This window comes from Mytilus edulis, chromosome 5 (assembly GCF_963676685.1).
Source record: "Mytilus edulis chromosome 5, xbMytEdul2.2, whole genome shotgun sequence".
In the NCBI taxonomy this organism is placed as follows: Eukaryota; Metazoa; Mollusca; class Bivalvia; order Mytilida; family Mytilidae; genus Mytilus; species Mytilus edulis.
Genome location: NC_092348.1, coordinates 55,028,344 through 55,054,348, shown reverse-complemented (window position 1 = coordinate 55,054,348; position 26,005 = coordinate 55,028,344). Strand labels below are relative to the sequence as shown.

Below are 26,005 nucleotides of genomic sequence, written 5' to 3'. Positions count from 1 at the left end.
TAATGTCAAATTAGAGTTCTGACCCCAATTTCACGGTCTACTGAACATAGAAAATGATAGTGTGAGTGGGGCATCCGTGTACTGGGGACACATTCTTGTTTTAATGTGTATACCTATAGTCTGTATAAAGTTTCCTGAACACTTTGGAATTATTTAACTTTGATGGAATCAATCTGTTATGGTTTGGGGGGGGGGGAATGCTGTTTTAAGAGGGGTTCATTTTTTGCTCATATTAATAAAGAGATTGAAAAGATGAATTTCAATGAAGACTTTGATTTCAGCACTCTTTTTGCCAATAAAAAACCCAAAGAAAAACGAAATAAATTGTGTCAGAATCTTAAGCATTGTGTATGATCCTATCCAAAGTCTTCAAAAACAGGTTATTGGTTAACAACATAGACATATTGCTGTGCCCCTAATTGCATAACACTATTCAAATTTTGGTATACAATTACTTTCTTAAATGGGGTATTGTGCACTGATAATAATATTAATACAAAAATACAATCTGATTTTGAAATTTACATGTATAGAATAGGATAGAAAGTGCTGGTCAAGTATTTAAATTGTTTAACAGTCAATTCATTGCATATATTTTCAGCAATCAGTTGGAACTGGAGATGTCTCATCCTACATCCAAGAAGACAAAGTAAGTTTATGGTTGTGGTAAAAATCCTGTCATACTTAGCTAAATATTTAGGTTTTATTCACCTGACTTAATGTTAATATCTGTAATAGCCTTGCTGGAAATTGTAAACATACATGTCTCTGCTATTCTTTTTGAATTTCTCATATGGATTGAAAATAAACTCATCATAGATACCAGAAATTACCTATTAGTAAAATTGTTTCTTGGTAAGATCAGACCTGATTTGTCCCAAAGATATGACTTTTAACTGTGTGGTCCTGGATTGAAGGACTGAATGGATACCTAAAATCTACCATTAGCACCAAACACACACATTTGTTACTTGATGAATTTGAACTGGTTTTGCCCTAGATAAATTGCAGAATAGAATTATTTTGTTATCAGAGCATTATATATTTACTAATTGAATTATTTTAAAAGTTTCTAAAGGACATTATTATAATATGATGTCTTTGCAGGTACCTATACCCTTCCTGATCATGTTGGTAGTACAGTTTATCCTCATCATTATAGACCGTGCCCTGTATCTGAGGAAGAACGTTCTAGGAAAGTTTATCTTCCAGATTGTACTTGTTATACTGTTACATGTATGGATGTTCTTTGTTTTACCTGAAGTCACAAAAAGGTAGGTTTTCAGCTCATGTCAGGAAAATGAATTGTTTTATTTGAATTTACCAAAAGATGAGGTTTAACTTGTACGAAGTCACTTTATATGGATTTGACTGAGTTTACAAAACAAAAAATGTAGGTTTGGTGTAATTGAATTAACCTCTTGTCACAAAATTTCATTGTTATAACTGAATTTATCTGAAGTAAACTTGTTGAATTGTTATATTTGAAGTCACAGAATGTGTGTTTTACATTGTAATTTGAAAAAAAAATGTATGCAGTATGGTTAAAGTTCATTTAACTGAAGTCATTAATGATAATGCTAACTATTATACAGGATTTTAATAATTTGATATTACCAGATCTTGAGAAACATTTATAATCATGGATAAAAAAAAAATACATAGCATTTGGTCACTGCTGTGTCTGATAAAAAGCTATTGTGATATAATTACTAGAGACACTTGTGAATGGTACATTTTTCACAGATTTCTTTTTGTGTTGTGACAGTGTCTTGAAAAACTAGCATAGGTATCAAGAAAAGCAAAGAAATTAGTTATATGAGCTCATAATTAATATACTTGAAATTGTAGCATAAAATATTTCTTTCAGCAATTTATCATAGTTTTCAGCTTGGGTAGAGTTTTGATAGTCAAAACTTGTTCCACAATATACCTTCTTAGTAATTAAAAAGGTTACATATAATTGTGCTTTTTTTTGTTTCAAAATTCAAAGAGATTTCTTAAGCAATTGTTCTAAATGAATAAAGACGCTATTAGCAGAAAAATTACATAGTTTATCAAAGAAATATGTTGATGCATTTTTAGCTCACCTGTCCCGAAGGGACAAGTGAGCTTATGCCATCACTTGGCGTCCGTTGTCGTCTGTCGTCTGTCGTCTGTCGTCGTAAACTATTTCAAGAATCTTCTCCTCTGAAACTACTGGGCCAAATACTTTCAAACTTTAACTGAATGTTCCTTAGGGTATCTAATTTATAAATTGTATCCGAAGTTTTGATCTATCAACAAACATGGTCGCCATTGCTAAAAATAGAACATAGGGGTCAAATGCAGTTTTTGGCTTATAACTCAAAAACCAAAGCATTTAGAGCAAACCTGACATGGGGTAATATTGTTTATCAGGTCAAGATCTATCTGCCCTGAAATTTTCAGATGAATCAGACAACCCGTTGTTGGGTTGCTGCCCCTGAATTGGTAATTTTAAGGAAATTTTGCTGTTTTTGGTTATTATCTTGAATATTATTATAGATAGAGATAAACTATAAACAGGAATAATGTTCAGCAAAGTAAGATTTACAAATAAGTCAACATGACGGAAATGGTCAGTTGACCCCTTTAGGAGTTATTGCCCTTTATAGTCAATTTTTAACCATTTTTCGTAAATCTTTGTAATCTTTTACAAAAATCTTCTCCTCTGAAACTACTGGGCCAAATACTTTCAAACTTTAACTGAATGTTCCTTAGGGTATCTAGTTTGTAAATTGTATCCGAAGTTATGATCTATCAACAAACATGGTCGCCATTGCTAAAAATAGAACATAGGGGTCAAATGCAGTTTTTGGCTTATAACTCAAAAACCAAAGCATTTAGAGCAAATCTGACCTGGGTTTATATTGTTTATCAGGTCAAGATCTATCTGCCCTGAAATTTTCAGATGAATCAGACAACCTATTGTTGGGTTGCTGCCCCTGAATTGATAATTTTAAGGAAATTTTGCTGTTTTTGGTTATTATCTTGAATATTATTATAGATAGAGATAAACTGTAAACAGCAATAATGTTCAGCAAAGTAAGATTTACAAATAAGTCAACATGATGGAAATGGTCAGTTGACCCCTTTAGGAGTTATTGCCCTTTATAGTCAATTTTTAACAATTTTTCGTAAATCTTAGAAATCTTTTACAAAATTCTTCTCCTCTGAAACTACTGGGCCAAATACTTCCAAACTTTAACTGAATGTTCCTTAGGGTATCTAGTTTGTAAATTGTATCAGAAGTTATGATCTATCAACAAACATGGTCGCCATTGCTAAAAATAGAACATAGGGGTCAAATGCAGTTTTTGGCTTATAACTCAAAAACCAAAGCATTTAGAGCAAATCTGACATGGGTAATATTCTTTAACAGGTCAAGATCTATCTGCCCTGAAATTTTCAGATGAATCAGACAACCTGTTGTTGGGTTGCTGCCCCTGAATTGATAATTTTAAGGAAATTTTGCTGTTTTTGGTTATTATCTTGAATATAATTATAGATAGAAATAAACTGTAAACAGCAATAATGTTCAGCAAAGTAAGATCTTCAAATAAGTCAATTTGACCAAAATTGTCAATTGACCCCTTAAGGAGTTATTGCCCTTTAAAGACTTTTTTCACAATTTGTTCATCATGTTGACTTACTTTAAAAAATCTTCTCCTTTGAAACTGCTGTATCAATTTCAGCCAAACTTAGGCTAAATGTGAGTTTCAGAGTATCTAGTATAAATTTTATATTTCATTTCCTTGTATGTCAAGAAACATAGCTACTATGGCTAAAATAGAACATAGGAGAAAATGATTATTTTTTTTGGCTTTTGAAGAAAATAGGACGATCCAAAAAACATTTAAATAAATTGAAAAGCCAAAATAATCATTGATGAGAGATTTAACCAAAAGAATTAAGGTGAGCGATTCAGGCTCTTGAGAGCCTCTTGTTTCTATATTATTTATAAATAAGAGTGTATTTGTTATCTTTGATTATCTCCCCTACAGTATGGAACACATTTTTTCAAAAAAGTGGTTGAAATGGATTGAGAGGATACATATCAAGTATAAGTCTTGCTGCCTTTCTCTTTAGATAAACAATTCTATAATAATCATAAGCACAATAGTAACACCAAATTGCACAAAACGATTTTGCCATGTACAAAGATGCAGGAAAAAGGGGAATCACTCTGTCTGTTGAAAATCATGACTGGTTACCATCTTTTGCATGCTTTGAAGGATTCCAAGGCAACTAAGTACTTTTGTTGACCCCCACCAAAAGGTTTGACCAGAATAAAGTTGGAGAATGTCTGTATGCTAGGTCTTAACACAAACTTAACTTGTTGTTCAACTGGATATCCCTATATTAAAATATACAAAGACATGTCCAACTAAGTACTGTGGAATGCTATAAACTGTATATATTTGGTCAGTACTTTGTATGTTAAGATCAATACAAGGGTGGGGTTTCTTTTTCTGAGCTTTTCACACAGTAGCTCATAACAAAATTTTAAAAATATTCTCAAGAGAGAAATTATTCTTTGAGCACTCTTGATCATACCCAATTGAGCATGATATACATCTGTTTTTAGAAATTTCTACTTTGTAGTGATTTTTTTTTCGATTTCCAATTGTCATGCGTCTTGTTTAAACACAGTCATGACTTATGACAAAACCAGTGCACCTTTCTTCATTTTTATTGATGACTGTGGATTTATTTATTTTCATGAATTTAGGAAACTTGTAATTTTGTGGATATCTAATTTCACGGTTTACTTATGAAGGACTTAATAGCATACAAATCAGTTTGAATTTATTTCATTGGCTAAAAAAATTGCTTGAGATGTGAAGTATAATAGATAAAAAAAAAAAATCCTGTAACCGAATATTGCACTGTATGCTGTTGTCTTCTGCTGAATTTTATTTTATTAGAAAGCCTAAATTTGAACATTTCAAAAGCATTATTGTGGTCAGCAAAATCTAATAACTTTTATAAATCAAGTTGATATTCTTACTATGAATTTATCTTATTTGAGGTACTTTTTTATGTGCAATTTTATGCAAAGGATGTGGAATCCATCTTCGAAGTGTGGCTGGTGATATCATGTAAAATTTAATATGGTAATAACGCATATAAATTAAAGCATACAACATATAACACACAAACCTATATCATATATTTTTAGGAAGTTTTCTGAGAACAGACCAGCACAGTTATGGTATTTTGTGAAATGTGTTTACTTTGGATTGTCAGCCTATCAGATTAGATCCAGCTATCCCACTAGGATTCTGGGTAACTTCCTCACCAAGAGTTACAACTACCTTAACTTGTTCTTGTACAAAGGGTAGGTACTTATCTCTTAAAATATTTTTATGCCCTCACTGTAGCACCGAGGGGGCATTTAGTGTTACCCTTGTCTGTCCCTCATTAACATTCCCTACCAAATGTTATGAAACTTATACACAATACTTATTACCACAAAACAGATCAAGTTTGAAATTGGGTGGCATCACTTTTACCATTCTTGAGTTAAGCCCCTTTGTAAATGGACAAATTGCTAAATCTGTCTTTCTCTTCTCCTACTTTAGTTTGCATTAACTTAATGTTATGAAACTTATATACTATGGTTATAATCACATACCGATTTTAACAACATGAGTCTTGCATCTGTATGTGGAAGTTGACTCATGCATATTTACAAGTGCTGGCTTCTTTGGCCCATAGACACATTCTCTATTTATTCATAAATCTTTTCTTGTTGGCATTGTATTTAAGACACAGTAGTACTGTATTTGAAAAGTTTTCATCATCATATTCTAACATGCAGTACTGTTATTCTTAATCTAATGCATAAGTCCTACATGTTGATGATTTTTATGCCCCCTTGTACGTCTATATGTACGTGCGTATATATAATTTTGTTTGACAAAATTTGTAATTCATACTTAGGTTCTTGGCTATCCCATTCCTGTTGGAATTGAGAGTTTTAATGGACTGGATATGGACAGATACTACAATGGCAATAGGGAGCTGGCTACAGATGGAAGATATCTATGCTAATGTGTATCAGCTCAAATGTTGGAGAGACATTGAAAGGGTATGTTTACTATATAACTAGTTTTTGAACTCATTCGACATAGGAAAGTGTGTAAACACAATTGCTGGTTTGTGTTCTTCAAAATTTGAATCTGACATGAAGAACAGATCCACAGCTGTTAGCTAGCCCCATACACTCTAACTATAGAATAAGCAACAGAGATCTAGGATTGATTTGCCATACATCATTATAACAAACAATATTGGAAAGAAGATTCCTTCCATGTAATTATACTGTTGTATTGGACAATCTGTTTGCTAATAAATAATAACAAGCATACATGTTTAGTCTGGTTTCTTATATTAGATAACGCAGTGCACCAGTTTGGAGTAAATATCTGTGAGTGCACATGGAAAAAATGTTTTCAACATATTGATGGTGCTTTCATGAGATTACATTTTTCACTTCACAGTATTATTTCATATTTCAAATGATTTATTGATTTTCAGAATTATCCCACTCCTCGTGGATTTAAGAAGAAATCCCTGATAAAGTATGGAGTAGGAGGATTGCTGTTGATTCTTATTATCTTTATTATCTGGTTCCCACTTGTCATCTTCTCATTTGCTAATACAGTCTTCAAGGTCAACCCACCTACAGAATGTACAGTTACCATGACAGTTAATGGATTCCAGGTATGAATTAATTTTTAACCGGATTTTTGTGACAAAAATGTCGGTTATTGATTTGGGGATGTACGGCGGGCGGTCGGTCGGGCGGGCGGGCGGGAATCAAATGTTGTCCGTGCATTAACTCATGAACCGTTCAACCAAAGCTTTTAAAATTTTAATATGTTGTTACTGACAACTAAATGAAGGTCAAGTTCAATAATGGCGATTTTGACTTTTACCGTTCAGGAGTTATGGTTCTTGAAAGATTGAAAAATGGAGTTTCCAGTCGTGTCCGTGCATTTACGCATGAACTGTTTTACCTAAGCTTCCCAAATTTTAATATGTTGTTACTGACAACTAAATGAAGGTCAAGTTCAATAATGACGATTTTGGCTTTTACCGTTCAGGAGTTATGGTTCTTGAAAGATTGAAAAATGGAGTTTCCAGTCGTGTCCGTGCATTTACACATGAACTGTTCTACCTAAGCTTCCCAAATTTTAATATGTTGTTACTGATGACAAAATGGAGGTCAAGTTTAATAATGACGATTTTGACTTGTACCGTTCAGGAGTTATGGTTCTTGAAAGATTGAAAAATGGTGTTTCCAGTCGTGTCCGTGCATTTACGCATGAACTGTTTTACCAAAGCTTCCCAAATTTTAATATGTTGTTACTGATGACAAAATAGAGGTCAAGTTCAATTATGACGATTTCGACTTTTACCGTTCAGGAGTTATGGTTCTTGAAAGATTGAAAAATGGTGTTTCCAGTCGTGTCCGTGCATTTTCTCATGAACCATTCAACCAAAGCTTTTGAAATTTTTATATGTTGTTACTGATGACAAATTAGAGGTCAAGTTCAATAATGACGATTTTGACTTTTACCGTTCAGGAGTTATGGTTCTTGAAAGATTGTGAAATGGCGTTTCCATTCACGTTGTTGCATTTACTCATGAACCATTCAATCTAAGCTTTTCAAATTTTAAGATGTTGATACTGATGACAAAATGGAGGTCAAATTTGATATTGACGATTTTCACTTAATATTCATCAGTAATGGTTCTTGTGATATTGCCAGGACACAAATAAATATTAATAAATCCGGTTTGCTGTCGTTGTGACAGCCTCTTGTTAAGAGTTGTGCCTTACCTTAATGGACTGACTACACTCATTACTTGCGACTTATACATTCTGTATACATGTTTTATGGATGAAATTTTTCTAACCTTTTTGTCAGATTTTATTGTATTTATAAGAATATGTTGCCAGTTGCTATTCATATTTCATATTTCCTTATTCTGACAGCTAATTTGAAAGTATTCAAAACAACTGTAGCTCTTGACATCAAATGTGTGAGTTAAATTTACAATATGAAACACCAAATCTTAAAAATGGTTACTATTACACTGACTCAGTCCAAAACAATGTATTTGTAATATATGTTTCAGGTGATACAAAACATAATAACTTCGTTGATCATATGGTCAGTAGCTGGACAAATGATTAGTTACAATTTTTAGTCACTTTTCAAATATGTCAGACACTTACTTCCTTTATGTGAATAAACTTACAGAATGACTTCATATTTGATCAGAAGCTTGACTGCAATGGGTTGTAATGTGTGAGCATTTTTTGGACTCTTATTGTTAATTGTTGTATTTGCACTGGCTGATTAAATTTACATTTTTAATTTTATATACAGCCTATTTATAAGATGACAGTACAGACAGAAGGAATAAGAGCTTTATCTTCTGCTGAGTACAAGACCCTCAAAGAGACATTCAATGGAAATCTGGTAAATTTTATTAATCAATTCAGTGAATTTTGATAAAAAACGTTATAATTGATTTAAATTTAAATTGAATGTACTAAAGTCATATTTTTTTGTGAGAAAACCAGGTAAGAGTAATCAGTAAGATTTTGATAAGAACATGATAGATACCTAAATATAAACGGAAAAGAAAATGTTCCGGATTTATAAATACTAAGCCATGTCCTTCTAATTTACAGAATGCCATAGCCTTCTTGACGGCATATGAACCAGAAGATATTACGGAGATACAGTTGAATGGACAGTCCACATCTTTGTGGGGAATAAGTCCACCTAGTAAAGACGAACTTATCAAACAGTTAGCCAGTTCCAATAAAGCTAGATTGGAATTCCATGCTTCTTTCTTGAGGTAGGATATAAAAAAAAAAGAAATTGAAAAGTTATTACAGGCTAAGTAAGATTACATTTTGGGAAGAAATTGGCAACAAAGTTTTCGGTGCCATATAGTTTTACCCTTATCCGTCATACCGACGCCATATAGTTTTACCCTTGTCTCTAATTTCAGCAACAAACAATTATACAGACTTTTTTTCTAAACGCCTTTAGATATTGGGCTGATTTTTGGTATGTGAGTTAACAATGATGAGTTACAGATCAAGTTAAAGTTTCATTCTGCTCCACTAATTTTTGCCAAAGTTACGGTCTTTGGAATTTGATAAATCTTTGAAAAACAGTTATATGGACTTTTTTTCTATTTGCCTTCAGATTTTGAGCTGATTTTTGATTTGTGAGACTACAATCATGTTTGTGTCCATTTGTGTTGTTGAAATTGCAGATTTTTCAACTTTTTGAGACGGGGTCATTCATGTTGTTTTGACACATCTAATTTCATTGCTATAACCTTATTGAAGGATGTTCTGACATAATTTATTTATAAAAAAATATCTCAACATTTTTAAGAGAGAATAAACAATTTAGGAAGTTATGTAAAAATGAGTACCAGTATGCATTTTGTTTTCATGATATTTTCATAAATAAATTTTTTGTCAGGATATGAAATATCAGAATTTTTGAGAGCTACATTTGTATTTTAGGAGGAATTAATGTACAAATTGTATTTTTGTATTAATTGTATAAAATTTTCATTTGACAGAACTCCTGCCTCAGCATCAGCTGCAGATACATTATCCTTTCAGATAGTTAGAACTTTAGACAGTACAGAGCAAACAACACTAAGAGATATACTAACCAATACAACACAGACACCATTGTAAGTATTTTATAAATAATGTATTTGTCAGATTGAAAAATTGTTTTTTTATGCCCCACCTACGATAGTAGAGGGGCATTATGTTTTCTGGTCTGTGCGTCCGTTCGTTCGTCCGTCTGTCCGTCCGTCCGTCTGTCCCGCTTCAGGTTAAAGTTTTTGGTCAAGGTAGTTTTTGATGATGTTGAAGTCCAATCGACTTCAAACTTAGTATACATGTTCGCTATGATATGATCTTTTTAATTTTAATGCCAAATTAGAGGGTTTACCCCAATTTCACGGTCCACTGAACATAGAAAGTGATAGTGCGAGTGGGGCATTCGTGTACTGGGGACACATTCTTGTTTACCATTAATTCACCTTTATCACTGAAATTACTGTATTTAGTATCCCAGTGTACCTCCTGCAATTATATTTGATCGTTCAAAGATTTTTATTTTATGTTTAAAGCCTAATTGCTAACCGCATTCAATGAGATATTATTTTATGACATGACATTATATTACATGCCAAAATGTGGCTAAAAATCTGTACTGTGCATTTACTTTTGAAAATCATATAATTTCTGTACATTTAATCATGGAAAATGTAAGTACCGGTATATTCCACAGTTTGAATAATTTTGTAAATAAGAATAAAATCATCACAGTAGAATATTTTCCTGTTATGTATTCCTTTTACAGGGTAATATCGAAGTTATTCCCCAGGTTTTTGAAGTTACCAAGCAAGGGTTCAGCAGCTGGCATCAAGACTTTAAATGATGGTAACGTTGATAATAGATATAGTTACATATATTCTGAATCTGCAGAATTTTGTATGACCCCTTTTTAGTATTTGTACGTCCAGAAAAAATGTTAGATTAAGCAGGGTGTTGGAATACTCAGATGTTTTCTGCAAACAAATTTAGACATATTTTGGGACCATGAAAATGTCTCGGTTAAAGCATGATGTTGAATACTCAGGGGTTAGATTAGGCAGGTTTGCCTCAACCAAATATTATGAAACTTGTATACAATGCTAATTATTACAAAATATGGATTAAGTTTAAATTTGGGTGGTTTTACTTTTACCATCCTTAAGTTATGCCCCTTTATAAATTGAAAAATTGCTAAATCTGTCGTTTTCTTTCTCTAGCTTCAGTTTGCCTCAACCAAATGTTATGAAACTTTTACACAATGCTTATAATCCCAGAAATATTAACTATGTTAATCCAGCATCTGTATGAGGAAGATGACTCACGCATATTTACAAAGAAGGGCATTTCTGTGGCCCATAGTCACATTCTCCATTTATCAAATCAACATAACACTTTTACAATGACAGCAGCAATTGCAGGCAAGACACAGGGCTCCTTGGGACCCCTTACAAATGTTTGTTGGTATCAAGCTATTTAGTGCAATCATTTAGATCAGAAACTTTCTAAATGTTTTTACCATCATTTTTGTTTCGCCTTGATGGAGTCCAAAAGCGAGACATGGGTATGCTGTTTCCAGCGTCGGCTGTGGCGACGGCGGAGACGGCTTCAACAATGTATTAGTTTGTGATTAGGTCTAGTTTATGGTGTATCACAAGTGGTAGGTCAATCATTTTTGGTATGCAGTTGTATAAGCATGGGCACATTTCATTTCCATGGAGATTATTTGGCCCTGCCCCTTCAGTCATGGTCTATTGACCTCAAAACTTTTGCTTATTTTACATGTATATGTATTAGTTTGTGATTAAGTCAGGTTTTTTTACCCACAAGTGGTAGGTCAATGATATTTGGTATGCAGTTGTATAGGCATTGTCACATCTCATTTCCATGGAGATTATTTGGCCCTGCCTCTTCAGTCATGATCTATTGACTTCGAAACTTTTGCTTATTTTACATGTACCATGCATTAGTTAGTGATTAGGTTAGTTTATGTGGAACCACAAGTCGTAGGTCAATGATATTTAGTATGCAGTTGTATAAGCATTGGCAAATTTCATTTCCATGGAGATAATTTAGCTTGACCCCCTTATTCATGGTCTATTGCATACATGTCAAGTGACATGATATTCGCGTGTAATACACGCTTTTTCAACGGTTTACACGCGAGGATTTTGTCACATGGCGTGTACACGCTTTTCACCACTTTACACGCAATTACACGCTTTTTCGTTCTTCCCATTTTTTGGTCGTTAGTGATATCGCTATTCTCGGGTTTTTTCCTTATTCGGCGATAAATACCGAAAAATTCGAAGCAATTGTTTGGCTGCCGTATTGTTTATTTTTCTATATGGACAAACAGTAAAAGGTAAGTAGTTTGTGATTAGTTTTAACAATTTTGTGACTTTCTTTCAAATTCACTTTATAGGGGAAATGTGCACAGAAAGAGGTCACTTTTCAGGACCTGTACCGTCGCCTAAAGTGCCAATTGTTAAGCCAAAACGATGTGTACGGCAAGATTTAAGATTTATAAATTATATTTTGGAGTTCGAGTTTAAATGATCGAGTGACAAGTAACGCATAATTTGTGCATTCTATGTTGCAATGATAAAAAAAAACCAATACATGTGAGAGGAGAAATACAATGTAGCTATTTGAATAAACATTTAACATGTTTATCTAATAGAAATCCTATTTATAAAACATTTTTCTTTTTCAATTTCAGTTTCAAATCTAGCCAACATGGCAACAGATTTCTACAGGCCATGGGGATAAAAATACCACAGAACTGTTGCATCAGCTCTGATAGTACCAGCTTTCTTCTGATGAACTATCCAGTTTTAACCAGGCAATAGCAATGGGAGCAATGGCAGAGATAATCTATAGATGACATTTTACATTGCCAAAAAAACCTGAACATTATGACATTCTTTCAAATCTTGATGAAGCTAATTCAGTCAAATATCAATTCCTACTGTGGGAGAGCCTTTTCAATTATAAAGAAATTAACACTAAATTCTGATCCGAACTTGACTATGTTACATTTGTATTGTGTGCTGTTATCAAATAAATGTAACTAAAATTGAAACTGGCAGTTGTTTTGAATATGTGCCTAGTGGTGGTGCTTTAAAAACAACACAACAGACCACTGTTTAATACAATAAAAGTTCAAAGTAGAATATATATTGTTTTTTTATATTTACAAATTTGTATGAAATTATGAACATTACCACATTCATATTAACAAGTCCGCATCTACGTCACGCGTTTTCACACGCTTTTTGACATATCATGTCATGTCATGACATGATTTCCCATTGTCAGAGGTTGACATGTATGCTGTTGACTTTGAAAAATTTTCAAAGTTATCATGTCATAGTTTGTGATTAGGTCAGTTCAAGGGGAACCATTAGTGGAAGGCCAATATTAATTGATATTCAGTTGTATAAGCATTGGCACATCTCAATTCCATGGAGAATGTTTGGCCTCACCCCTCAGTCACAGTCTAATGACTTTGGAACTTATCTTAGTTTACATGTATTAGTTTGTGATTAGATCAGTTTAAGATGAACTGCTAATGTTTAGTCAATGATATTTGGTATGCCTATTTAATGGCATCTGCAAGTATCGTTTCCATGGAGATTATATAGCCCCACCCCCTCTTCATGGTTCATTGACTTTGAAACTTTTTCATAGTTTACAAGTTAATGTTTGTATTTAGGTTTGGGAACGACTTATAATAAGTCAATGGGTCAATGGTATTTGGTGTTCAATTGTGTTAGCATTGGCACATCTCAATAACATGGAGATTGATGTAACTCAGTCATGGTTCATTGACTTTGAATATTTGCATAACTTGTGTAAGATGTTAAAGTATTGGTATTTTGATTTCAACATTTGCATAATCAAAATTACAAAAAGGTGAGACATATTTCTGTGATAACAGTTTATGTTAATGAGTATTGATTTTAGAAATTTCAGAACTTTTATTTATTTTTCAGCTATTGGTCTGAGTAAAGTTCAGTTGAACTTACAAGGAAATGATCCTATAGTTGAATGGTGGAAAGTTGACGAGTTAATGACTGGTACAGTTATATCTCCCAGTCCTGGGAAACCAGATAACGTTGTCCATCATATTTCACTTATAACTTTTAATGCCAGAGTGGCGCCATCTGGATTTAGTTTCATAACAAATTATGGGTAAGAATTTTCAAAAATATTGGGAAGACCTATTAAATTGAGAAGCAAAGCTGGAAAAAAGTACAATACTGAAAATTAATTGAAATTAGACTGTAGGTATATACCATAGTCAGGCAGCAGCCTGCGACAGCAATATTCAATGAAAACATACTCAGATGTCAACATATGACATGAACAATAAAAAGCAGAAGATGCCAAACTGACAAACAAATAACAAAAAGACAAACCACTACATATAAAAATTACTGAGAATCACATTAACCCAACAAAAAAATTATCTCAGGTTCTCCAGAGGGTAAGCATATTCTGCTCAACAAATGGCACCTCTTTTGTTGATTATGATGATTGACTTAACTTTGAATAAAACTTTTAATTCACTCAGAGTATTGACAGGTCAAAAATTGATTCAAAAAGTAAAATCACAAAAATACTAATCTCCATGGAAAATTCAAAACGGAAAGTCCCTAATCAAATGGCAAAATCAAAAGCTCAAACACGTCAAAAGAATGGATAACAACTGTTAATATTCCTGACATGGTACAGAGACTATGTGAAAAATTATATATGCATCTTATTTCTTACTAAAAAAGAAAAAAATACTGAAGCGATTATATATAGAAACAAGAGAATAAGTTGTTACATTGTATATATATATACCTATCTCCAACTAGAATTTGATAGTTCTAGATAATCATTTATTGGCTTGGATTTTGCTAAAGAAAAAAATTAAAACCACAAAATCTTGTATTGATACTGGCAAAGCCAAATATTAAATGAAAATGGTCCGTAAAACTAGAAGATGCTAGTTTTAATGATCTTACATATATATATTTTTTTTTATTTTATTTTTCCTTATCTAAGCTTTAATTTTTTGTGATTTATACACATTTGGAATGATATGCATGTGCTTGTATATATATTGCAACAAAAAGTGCATCGTGAATCATATGTATATACCATGGTTTATGTTGTTTACTTTGTATTATGTATAAACACTAATGGTTGCCATGTTCATCAAGTCAAGTTATAAAATTGTTTTTATTTTCATATCACATTTCGCCTTTTTTTTTCTATTCTCTCTATTTGAAAGTTGAAAAGAACTTGAGATCATTTCCAAAATAAGAACAATGCAGTTACATTCACAAAAATGTTTGTTGTCAGAATTTAAAATTTTCAAAATAGAGCTTAAACCTTTCAATTCTGTCAGATAATTTGAGACTTTGAAGGTATTCTTTTAATATTTTGTATGGTAAACCATTGGTGTCATATCATATAAGGCTATAATTATAGATATGTTGGAATCCAAATATAACGGATACCAATTGTTTACAGCTTTCTAATTCAGGGTAGACTTTTGAAAAATCCACTGTTTCATAACTAAAATATCTTTTCATAATATGTCATTAAGATATTTTAATACATATTTGGCTTTCAAATTTTATATTTATATTCAAATTTTGCAGAAAAGCACATTGGATGGAAAGAATTTAGAATTAATTATTTTTCATAGCAAAAAAAGAAGCTTTAAATTATACATTTACTACAAAATAATAGTGGATCAATTTCATGTTGAAGTCACTTTTAGATGATTAGGTGAATTTGAGACTTTTATATTCTACTTAAGTTTAAATATCAAATCTATTGAAAATTGAAAAGTTTTTGAATACTTTAATTCTTGCTTGCTTGTAGTTAAAAGAAAAAAGTTTGCCACAAATATTAATATATCTGAAGTACTCACAAATTTTCTGCTTAAATACATATCATGAGATATCATCATTAGAAACACTTTCAGACTTCAATGTTATTCTGAAGTTGCTGACAATTATAGCCTTAGGGGTACTTTATATTGTATGCTTTTATTGTATTTATTTTCTATAATACTAATATAAAATATCAGCAGCTTGAAATTAAAGTTTTAGACCAGAAAAATTCTCATTTACAATGTTAAAATAGAAAAATGAAAAAATAAGAGATTCTTTATTATGTACATGAACTTCTTTATTGATGAAAATTGGAATGAAAACGTATGTTTTGGACATGGACATATATTTACCTTTTATAGTACATGTAATATCAAACTTGAATTTCGGTAATTTCCAATTATTGTGGCATAAGTCAACATGGTGAATGTCCAGTTGATTGCCATTTTTAAGATCTTTGCATTTTATAAAAGTTTGTTGTCCAGTAAAATTCTTCTTCACATTAAAAGACATCACATATTCAGTAAAGAGTTAAGTAAATTGGGAAAAATTTAAATGATGCTAGCTCATTGAATTTAGGATATTTAATTGAAAATGTTATGATTGTTTTTATTAAGTTCAAGATTATTTTTATAAAGTTCAAGATTGTTTTTATAAAGCTACAGCTGCTGATATTTTGATTGCTTTTATTATACACACCTACCCCCCAAACTAATTTGTATGATAATTAATTCTATACATGTTTACAACAGAGTATATTTACTGTTTATGTATTATGTTTAAAATTTAAGTCACAGCACTGCAATACCCAATGCCTTATATACACATTTGTTTTTTTTTATTGTGCTTTTCATATTTATATTTAATTATATATATACACTTGTTGATTCTAGCTTTTTGAATGCTTTTTTGTGTATATTTGTATTTGATATTTATGCAATGTAGATGTATATTTTAGTCTGTTGCAAGCTAGAAAGTCAGCACAGGAAAAGAGACTCCAAAAAATTACTAAAGCTGCAAAACTTCATTGATTTAATCGATTGGCTGTGTTTAAACAACTCAGAAATGTTAAATATTTGTTTCACGAAACAACAAAAATTCTCTTGGATTTATAATACCACCATACAGGGCCTTTTATAGCTGACTATGTGGTATGGGCTTTGCTCATTGTTGAAGGCCATACGATGACCTATAGTTGTTAATTTCTGTGTCATTTGGTCTCTTGTGGTGATTTGTCTCATTGGCAATCATACCACATCTTCTCTTTTACATATACAAATGTATTATAAAACATACCTGAAAATTGCAAGCATTTACACTCCTCATTAACACACAGATTGCCTTTAACCTTGATCTTTCAGGCCAATTTTGTTTGCTGTTTCCATTCTTTTGTACAACATTAAAAATCTGGCTCAAAAGTGCCATGTTAATTATTCATTGGAGACCTATACAGTGTATAGATATCATGTTTTTACCAGTCACTAATCATTTCAGCTCTCCGGTCTTAACACCATCAAATTTTGGCATGATTTTCAATCATTATTGGAAAGCATCATATAAGGAAGAAAACTACATTGAAAGTCATGGTAAAAAAATGAGTTCAATTTAGCTGTTCCTTTGTACACAAATTATATTTGACCTGTACCATTAAAACCCTTTAGTGGTGGGGTCAACTGATCCTATGCAAAAATTGTTACTGAACTCTACTTCAAATCACCTTTTAAAGTTTAGTAATGAAAATTTGCACTATTTATCACCACTGCTAGAAGGTGTGTTGCCTACACATTAGGTAACTGTTCTTTGAAATGCATTTTCAAAAACCTAGTGCAGCTAAGCCACCCTTGTGCATATGTAAAAAAAAATAGTTTCTGGTACCCCATCTAAACTTAAAACTCAAATTTGGGATGAAACTTGGCATTATTATTCCCCACAGTAAGAAGGTGTGCTGCATTCAAGAAAGAAAGCCATAGCTTGATATCATGTTAAAAAGGAAATTGAAGTAAGATACTCCATGAATTATACATGTACAAAAAAGGTTCTTTGAAGGTTAAGGTAAAAACATGTCATATTTCTTTTCACCTTTGTACTAATAGAAATAGCCCTACTAAGGCCTAAACTATTTACCAATAGTAAAAAAAAAGTACTTGTAAAATTTGTAATGGTACCACTCCATACATAGGACTCATGTTTTTAGAATAACCATTAAGTTGGTTATGGTTTTGAAAGCAAAAAAGCATTTAAAGATTCAGATCTAGCAAACTGAAGTGGCTTAAATATGGCATGGTTCTGATATATTATCACATTAAAATGTTACTATCCTAAATATGGTAGCTAGATTATTTGTTTCCAATATAAAATTCAGTCCACCCTTGTTTTCTAGTTTCAGAACAGACCTTTTCTAGTGCAAAGGGAGAGGTAATATTCTCTTAATTTTGTGCATATCTTCCTTAATTGTGAAATACCTTTCTCTAATTTGTCTTTGCTTTTCAGCATCATTGGACTGTATATTTCCTTCATATTGTTGATTGGCAGAATCTTACGACTGAGTACATCAGGATTGATTGGAAATATCACCTACAATGAGCTACCGTACATCGATAATGCATTGCAGCTTTGCTTAGATTTGTACCTTGTACGAGAAATGGGAGAATTCCGTCTGGAAGAAGATCTCTACGCCAAACTTATATTCTTCTACCGATCAGCAGAGACTCGTGTCAAATGGACTAGACTTCCAAATCATCTTGTCGTCACCGATTGTAAAAAGAATAATTAATGTTTGAGTTGGAGCTGAAAGATTGAATTATAATCTAAAATGTATTTGTTTAAACAATGATAACCTGCAGTGGCCATACACCTTGTTTAATATTTGAAAGTTTTTTATATATAAAAAATTCAAACGTTGTAAAAATTTGAGTACTGCTTAAACCATAATACTATTGCCAGTCTTGCTCACATATTGTATATTCATCAATTATACTCTATTTTGTATAGCAATTGTTTTAGTCATTTTACATTCATACTTCTATTTGAAGATTTGCAGCAAATTTAATGGCAATTATATGTTTGTCTCTTTCCTTTTTTTTTTTTTTGGTGAAAAGATTTTATCGATTGTATATTTTGGAAACTTTTGTTTTTTTGTCTGAAAGGACAATAAATTTTTGCCATTTTAATTTACAGGGTATGTTTTCGTGCTGAACGTGTTACCTCTTATGAAGATAGCCATTTTTTATTTTTTCTATATATCTTGTTATGTTTAATACTTTGTGAAAAGCAATTGGAGGGAAAGTTTTGTGTTTTTTTTTTAATGAAATTTACATTTCAGTTTTTGTTTGTTTATGAAATCATGAATGTATCATAATATGTAAAATAAGAAAAAATTATCAATTAGAAATAAGTATAAAAGAAGGCAATTGAATTGTCTCCCCTAGATTGTATGATTTGCAATTCTGTATGTCAAAATATTCTTGGAAACCCATTTGTAAGTGCTATTCTACTATGATGTTGATCTTCATTATGGATAAAAGTTATTTACAAGAATAATAGCCTCATGGTATTATAAGGCATCAGTTATCCATATACATGTTATCTTTTTTATGCCCCATTTAAGGACATTATGTTTTCTGGTCTGTGCGTCCGTTCGTCTGTTCGTTCGTTTGTTGGTTTGTCTGTCCCGCTTCAGGTTAAAGTTTTTGGTCAAGGTAGTTTTCCACGAAGTTGAAGTCCAATCAACTTGAAACTTAGTGCACATCTTCTCTATGATATGATCTTTCTAATTTTAATGGCAAATTATAGATTTTCCTCCATTGTCACGGTCCACTGAACATAGAAAAATGATAGTGCCGATGGGGCATCCGTGTACTGGGGACACATTCTTGTTTTAATTTAAAATTGATTTGTAAAAAAAGTTGTTTTACAGTAAAAAAAAAACCAGTGGTGATTTTGTATAAGCTTGTACATATTTAGAATCTACCATTTTGTGAGTAGAACTTTTATTTTAGTGGCTAAGAGTATGCAAAATTAGTTTAGTCATGTAGTTTGGGGATGTTTGGTAGGAAATATATATCTTCGTGTAGTTTCATGATCATGTGCAATATTTATGTCTATAAGTATTTTTAAGTGTATTTATGTCTATAAAGTGTTAAAATATAATTGTTTAAGCTTATTTATGTCTATAAAGTGTTAAAATATAAATTTTTTAAGCTAATTTGAAATTATATCTCAAGTGTTATGTTCACATAAATACTGGTATAGGATGAAAATGGCATTTTAAAAATTGTTATTTTTTGAAGAATTTTGATAAAAGAAATGGCCATTATTGGCTTTTTAATTTTTGATATATCAGTTGAAAAAAAAATCTTTAATTCTTTATTAGTTTTAAATTCTTTAATACAATTTGTCTTATGAATTGAAAAATTAAAAGAATGTCTTGACAAGAAAATTGTCAAATATGAACTACTGTTCACATATTTTTGTAAAACTATATAAAATTAGTATATTTCCATTGTAAATTATTGAGACTTATCTCATGTTTTTATGTTTAAGATGCAGATTTTGGGTAAGACATTTAAATTTATGCTGTTTTAAAACATGTTAGTGTAGGGTACAAATTCAAGTTTAAAGATACGTAGAAACCTCTTGAGTTAGAAATGTCTTTTGCGACTTCAAAGTGTCGGGAAATCAGTTACATTGTTGATTATAATGAATTACTAAGTTATCAACTTTATAATTCCTTATTTACTAACGAGAATTCACTAATTTCTTCATTTCAGAATTATTGGACTATATATTTCTGCTGTGCTTGTGATTGGCAGATTTGTACGAGTGTTTTTTAGTGGTTCGTCAGAAGTAATAATGTTCTTAGAACTGCCAAACGTAGACTATGTCCTCAATCTGTGCCTGGATATATATATGGCCAGAGAATGTCATCAGTTCAGATTAGAAGAGGATTTATTTGCCAAACTCATTTTCGTATACAGATCTCCAGCAACTATGATTAAAGTGACGAAGCTTAAACTGGAATGAAAAAAATGTTTGTAATTTCGTTTTTAAATAATATAAGGATGATATTTGTAATTTGGTTAGTGGAAATGTGTAAATGTATACCTTGGGTTTGTCACTGTTTTAAATTGGAATGAATGACTTTGAATTTTTAGGGACTTTCTACCTTACTTAACAAAATTTAAATTACTAATTGCGGATAAAGTCATGGCTTCAGGATAAAAAGGGGCAGTTATTTGCCCTGTCCATTCCTTTTTCCAGTGCTCATATATTAATTGGAACTAAAGAATGCTATGCAAAATTAACATAGAGGTAATTGGATCCTTCTTTTTACTTCTCTTTCATCTTTAAGTTCTGTAATTATGTAACATACAAACTCCAGGTATGCATTCTCCACTTAGTTTGTTAAAAATGAGTGTTCAAAGTGCAATAATAATCTTGGTCACATGACTGAATTATGTCTATGGGCTGATATCAAAATAATGTCAGCCAATCAGAAGACGTGTTACATCCAAAATTAAATTATTATGTCTTAAAAATTTCAAAACCATTTACTTTTTTTCGTGGGAAAAAAATCAGATCTCTCTTTAAACTCGGTGAATGAATTGTTTTTGACTACATTATTATCTATTTTATTCATATCTTTTTAAAAGAGTTTCGTTATTGAAGTACAAAATTGAAATTTTGTGGTTAAAATTATGTATCTTGTTATTTTTGTCTTCCTATCTTGAAAAAATGTGCCAGCTTTTCTACCTCATACTTATTAGAAACACTGATGCACTGTATCATGAAATTATATTTTTGTGCCTTCACTTTTTATAATGTTTTTGTTTGCCAAATGTGCCTGATAGGCTGTTTGATATGTTGCTTGGCAACAACGTGAGGTTGTGTGGTTAGGTCTTATCTATTATTTTAATTTGCTTTAGTATATTAAATATATGTCATCTAAAAGATGAAAACTATTTTCCGTTGTAATAATGGGAAAAAAGTTTATAAAATATTTGGGCATTACTGATGGCTTATTTCAGATACGATATAGTTGGCCAGTTTATTTCTGTCATTATATTTTGATGATGATTTTTGTATTTGGGATACTTTCTGCTTTTTAATGGTTTCAAAATAAATAAATAAATGGGAAAATAAAGTAAACTTGAATCATGTTAGCCTTTATAGAAAATAAGTTAGCGCATTAATTTTTTTTTATATAATTTTTTGTCTCAGATGAAAATTCAAACAAGTTCTGATTAAACCTAAATAAAAAAAATTGAGGTTAATTTTTTTTTTATTCAAAAATATATGATACTAAGAATGCTTAAAAGTAATTTCTTTTTCAAAAATGATGAATTTTACTGCTGATCCATAAATGTTAAAAGTTAAGTAAGCTAAATTTTTGAAATAATGGTTTTAAAAAATGACAAAATTATTTGGTTCATTTTAATAAAGGGTTATTTCCCCTTCATCTAAAGTATCATCTATTATACTGTTTTGGGATAATTATTTTTTTATTATTTATCACTTCTTAGTTATGTTTTACAATGCATTACATTATATTTGCTCATAGTCATTTTACATGTACATACTTAGATATTGCTATTTATTTTGTTAATGGATATTGTACCTGTTATGTATGCCTCCTTGTAAATAAAGCTATGAATGTTGTAAATGAAGTTTGTTATTTTACCATATGCATCCATTTTCTGAGGGTATTATAATTTTAACTTGCCTATCGTCACTTTGTACCGTAATTGCTTTGCTAGGAACTCCATAATTTGGATGAAGTTTTCCACCCGTCAGAACATCAGATCTTCTGTGATCTCATGCCTCATGGTAGTGTGCTATCCTCACATATGGGTGATATGTGGTTTGATCCCCAGCCATATTAAAACTAAAGACTTGAATATTTTTATTTTTTGCTTCTCCCAGAATTCGGTTTCCATACATCAAAACCACAGGTGATTTCAATCATCAGAAAAAAATTCTTAAATCTTGTATGGGGGGACAGTATAATTTCTTGTTGCCTCAGATATTATCTTCATTTTTCCACAGATTCTGTTCAAATTTAGATGAGGCTTTCACTAACTTATCCTCAAATGAGTTTGATAATCAGAAAAATGGGAAATGCAGAACTATTTTTTAAGAGAGAGTCTTGTAAATATCCCATATCATATGGGGGATGTAATCTTGCTCATTAGAGTTTTTTTCATTCCATCATTTTAAAAAGTTATAGGAAGCTGCCATAAAATCTTGCTATATATATACAGTTTTCTTTTATTTGTATACAATAATCTGTTTTCTTGCAATTGGTGTATGCTGTGTAAATTGTAACTGAAGCTTGTTAAATACTTGTGCTGTTGAAAAAAATATGCTAAAGTGAAACGGATAGAATCAGGTTACTCTACTATTGAACTTGAGTTCAGTTAAAACAGACATGAGTTCGTTAATAAATCTCTAGCATTTTAGATCTTTTATAAATTTCGTAGTTTAGTATGATGTCTTTTATCACCAAACTAGTACACTTTTTTGTTTAGGGGCCAGCTGAAGCCACTTTGGGTGTGGGATTTTCTCACTATTGAAGACCCATTGCATGGTGACCTTCCATTGTTTTCTGCTCTTGGTTGGGTTGTTGTCTCTAACACATTCCCCATTTCCATTCTCAATTTTATTGGTGTATGAAATGTTTATAAGATGAACATTCTCATATGGCATATTTCAACTGACCTCAACCTTTTTCATGGTTCATTAGGCAATATGTTTTTGTGGTTTGGTCTGTATCAATAAGACAACTATATTTGGTGTATGGAATGTTTGTGTGTTGTACATGTCTGGCAAGGTTTGCCTCATCTGTTTTGTTTTTATTGATCAATGTTTTGATAAAAGGTCTCCTAATTATCATAAGCATTATCATTCAAGACATCATCTATGTGTAGAGGTGTTTCTTGTCTTCAGGCACTTGTGTGTGGTCCTTGTTTGGTTAGGAGATAAGCTGTGGTTATTCCATTTTCATATTTCCCCAGGTTTGCTGGGAAACTCATTTACTTTATGTTTAGCTGTTGATGCAAAGGTTTTGTATTGCTAATGCATAAAATTTACCCACCCACCATCCCCTTTCTGTCATGTGAGAGCAGTCCAAGTTTTAAGACAACTCCATTTCCCTTACTTTACCACTGTTTCCTCATGTTCCCCAGTAATTCAATTAGTATATTTCTTTCTCTACTGTAAAAGCAACTCCCTCTTATTTAGCCTCATACTGAGAGATGAAGCATTGTCATTATCTCTTGGGAACATTGTTAAAGTTAGTTGACGTAGTGTCCTGTCCATGGCCATTTGGTTTTCACCTAGGTTGCCCATGGCCTAGATCTAAATTTTCCACAACTGAATCTGACTCCCCAAGTGCATGTAGCTCATTTATTTCCATCTTATCCCATACATGCATGTTTTTATCATTGATGAATATAGCAAGTGATTTCAACGTTGCATTTTACTCTGCAATATTGTCCATCAGGAAACCAATAAGAAAGTAGGTCTTTCCACTAGTAAAGATCTATTTTGATATTGAAATATTAAAAATCAGTTTAAAATGTTAGTTCCTATGGCTTTATGATGTATTTATATGAATTTAAAGCAAAGGTCAAAATCTAGAACGTCATATCAACCTATGACCTTGACCTCAATTTCAAGTTCACAAACCAAGGACCTTAAATCAAAAGACCCAACGTCTTTAATATGTTTGGTTTATTAGTAATATCACTTTACGCGTAATTCTAAATGTAAGATGGGCAAAAACTCCCATTTATTGTCTGCGCACCCTTTCAATCAAAATATACAAGTAAGGACATGTCGCAACTAACAATTTATGAAAAATTATTTGTCGATATGTCATAAGGTATTTGAAAATAAATGAAAATAAGCCAAAATCAAAATTTAGAATATGACCTTGACCTTTGACCTTGACCTCATTTTTATTATTTTCGACCAAGGACCCCAAATCTAAAGACCCTATGTCTTTATCACTTATGGTTTACCATTTAGAAATGCATATCACTTAATTAAATGGAAAAGGGGGAATAACTCTCATATGGAGTCTCCGTAAAGCTTCGGTCCAAATGAATATCCTAATCCTGAAGATGTAACGAGCAATTTGGTAAAATAAATTTGTCGTAATCTTTAACGGTTGCGAAGGAGTAGTGGCCACAAGAAAAACAGTGTTTGGGGAGATAACTCTTACAACGTAAAGTATTTTGTTACACAGTTGTAAAGTTTTAAAGCGTATAAACTATACGATACCATATTCCAAATATCTAAGCGACATCTTTTGAAACATCAATAATACGCAAGAAAAAAAATTAGGCGGAAGAAAAAAAAAAAAAAAAAAAATAATAATAATAATCAGAAGAAATCCAATAGGTCTTTCCACGGAAAAGTGGAAAGACCTAATAAAGTAAGGGAAAACAGTTAATAACAGAATAGAGATTCTTAGGTTCTTTCATGTACCTTTTATAATTCTACTAAACTTAAGATATAAGTGGAAGGCGATTTTTTTATGTCACAGCTTTAATATTTGTTGTTATTTTGAGAATTTGGTGTAGATGGAAGGTCTTTGAAGCTTCTGTTTAAATTGTTTTGAGAATCAGGATAATTAAGAGCTTGTTGAAAACTGAATATTAACCTCAGTCATTTTGGGTTGTTTTTTTGTCATGGGGTTGCTGCCTCAATGACATATACCTGACAACTCCTATTGTTCAACTTTTCAAGCAACATATGATGAGTTTGTATGAACCTTAAGAATCCAGCAACACTTCTGCACATTTTTAGCAAAGTGGAAGCTTCAGATCTTCACAACAAAAGGCCACAACTCTGTCAGCTGAGCTAACGATCTTCACTAGATCAGCAAGTTCAATGAGTATAGATATTTACAAATCAATTTGTGAATAAGAATCATCAGGACCATCTTTAATGCACTATTGATTAAATGCACTAGCACATGTGTCCTTCCTTGTTTATAAGTACAGGAACAGCTTGAAAACTTATCATGTCTGAATACCGTATGTTGTTTATCTATTATTGGAGAAATTGGTCTTGATGACAGATTCAAACCTGTTTTTCAGTAGTTGTGGTTCATAAGTGTTTATCATTTCTCGTTTTTTATATAGATTAGACTTGGGTTTCCTGTTTGAATGGTTTTACACTAGTCATATTTTTGGGGCCCTTTATAGCTTGCTATTCGATGTGAGCCAAGGCTCCATGTTGAAGGCTGTTCTTTGACCTATAATGGTTTACTTCTACAAATTGTGACTTGGATGAAGAGTTGTCTCATTGGCACTCATACCCTATCTTCTTAAAACTATCTATGCATTTTTAAATGCTTTTGTCAAATATTTCAAAAGGAAGATTATGATGCATATACTTCCAGTGTGCAATGGCCACATAAAATAAG

At 31.7% G+C, this 26,005-nt stretch overlaps 1 protein-coding gene across 31 annotated transcripts in view; it reads left to right on the top strand.

Annotated features, from left to right (window-relative positions):
• LOC139523959 (piezo-type mechanosensitive ion channel component 2-like) overlaps positions 1-22,234 on the top strand; it is a 131,767-nt gene extending 109,533 nt beyond the window's left edge. For 30 of the 31 annotated variants that reach the window (XM_071318449.1, XM_071318447.1, XM_071318444.1 and 27 more), the window contains 11 exons: positions 602-649; positions 1,108-1,274; positions 5,204-5,362; positions 5,968-6,115; positions 6,565-6,750; positions 8,427-8,519; positions 8,735-8,904; positions 9,649-9,765; positions 10,446-10,525; positions 13,675-13,873; positions 18,064-22,234. In XM_071318449.1, the coding sequence (XP_071174550.1) occupies positions 602-649; positions 1,108-1,274; positions 5,204-5,362; positions 5,968-6,115; positions 6,565-6,750; positions 8,427-8,519; positions 8,735-8,904; positions 9,649-9,765; positions 10,446-10,525; positions 13,675-13,873; positions 18,064-18,346 (1,650 nt within the window). In that variant the 3' untranslated portion in view covers positions 18,347-22,234. The remainder of the gene's footprint in view (positions 1-601; positions 650-1,107; positions 1,275-5,203; positions 5,363-5,967; positions 6,116-6,564; positions 6,751-8,426; positions 8,520-8,734; positions 8,905-9,648; positions 9,766-10,445; positions 10,526-13,674; positions 13,874-18,063) is intronic. The other variant, XM_071318427.1, reaches the window with a different exon arrangement.
• The last annotated feature ends 3,771 nt before the right edge of the window (positions 22,235-26,005 follow it).